This window comes from Drosophila montana, unplaced genomic scaffold (assembly GCF_035044405.1).
Source record: "Drosophila montana isolate Dmon_TW-CO22-7 unplaced genomic scaffold, ASM3504440v1 contig_1880_1, whole genome shotgun sequence".
Lineage (NCBI taxonomy): Eukaryota > Metazoa > Arthropoda > Insecta > Diptera > Drosophilidae > Drosophila > Drosophila montana.
The window spans coordinates 3,607-5,014 of NW_026996799.1; the positions used below are offsets into that span (position 1 = coordinate 3,607).

Sequence of the window (1,408 nt, forward strand, 5' to 3'; positions counted from 1 at the left end):
GACTTGGAAAGTCGTTGGTGGAGTCTGCACTGGCATCACTTGTTGGCTGTCTGGCGCCCGGGTTGTAAAGGTTCGTCACAATATGGCCGTGCGATGTAAAGGCAGCTTCAATCTGGCTTCTGGGAGTAGAAGCGGCCAGATTTTTAACCACAACGCGGTATGGTCTGTCTTCCTTTAGGCAGAAGTGGGTAAATTGCACTCTCACTTCAGTGAGCTTGCGGACAATTGCTCTGTGGGTGTCGGCATCTTTGGCGTAAATTCTTAGATAGCCAGAGGGAGAGACCTTGAATTCATAGGCGTCTGCGCCCACTGCCTGATCTATGGTTCGCTCCATTGCGACAATATCGCTGACTCCAGGGACTGTTATCGGCCTGGGTTTGGAGATCTTTTTCGCTGATTGTTGTTGGTCTGTGACTGGAGGCGCTTCGTCGGCAGTGTCCATCTCGCCGTCATCGATTACAGAGGCGTCTTCCTGAGGCTCAAGGGAGGCATATCTGTTGCTAATTGCCGAAGCGGTACTGGGAGTTGCGGGCTTAGCTCCAGCGCGGCTGGTGTTGCGGTTATTTAGTTGCTTCCCTTTTTTTACGCCTTCGGATAATAATGTAGTCCCACGCCGTTTTTTTGCGGAAACCGTTTGCCAATCTACCAGTGGCTCTTCGAAGGCTGGCGTAGCACCTGCGTTCTTTATGGGAGGCAGAGGGGGGTTTGTGACACAAGAACCAGCTGCCTGGGTGCCATAAGGGGTGGACTGCAAGGTCGGATTGGCGGCTTTGGGGCGGGTCCCGATGGGCTCTAAAGCGGCGCGGCTTGTGCCTGTTGAGGCAGATGTCCTGCAGCCGCTGCTGGATGACGCTGTGGTTGTGGTGGTTGTTGCTGTCGTTGTGCTGACAGTGCCGTGCTGTTGCGGTTGCCAAGTCGAGCATTGCTGGGTACCGGCTGACAGCGAGGTGGAGGCGCCGTTCCGGTTTGCACTACTGGCGAGCATGTTGTTGTAGTATTGGTAAAAATCTTCCAGTGGCCTGCTTCCGTCGAGGCGATCGACATTAGCGGCTATATTTGTAGGGGATATTATTGAGCTGTTCGGCAGCGGGTAGATTGGCGAATGAATTTCTTCGTTATTTTGGGGTCGGTTGTTTGTAGCCATTGTTCTTTACTTTGTTATAATTTTTTCCCCACAGGGAGAAAAAAGAATAAAAAATAAAAACAAAACAAGTTTTTTACACTTAATTACAAAAATAACCCGTATTTTTGTAACAAGTGATTGATCACAAATTGTGACTTTAGTGTCAGCACTGTCACTGCAGTGACTGTTTTGCCAGCACTATCAGTGCAGCTGCAAGCTGAAAGCTCTCTCGCGAAAGCTTTGCTGCACTCGCGCACACACACACGCACTTGAGTTGCGATCAGC

The 1,408-nt window shown here is 50.8% G+C and overlaps 1 protein-coding gene across 1 annotated transcript; it reads right to left on the reverse strand.

The window, feature by feature from the left end:
* Positions 1–275: 275 nt before the first annotated feature.
* Positions 276–1,155, reverse strand: LOC135441240 (uncharacterized; the record flags this gene model as incomplete). The annotated part of the gene is given in 1 exon segment (XM_064700769.1): positions 276–1,155. A coding segment is annotated over 1 exon segment (869 nt), but the record flags the coding sequence as incomplete, so codon positions are not given.
* Between the last annotated feature and the right edge of the window lie 253 nt (positions 1,156–1,408).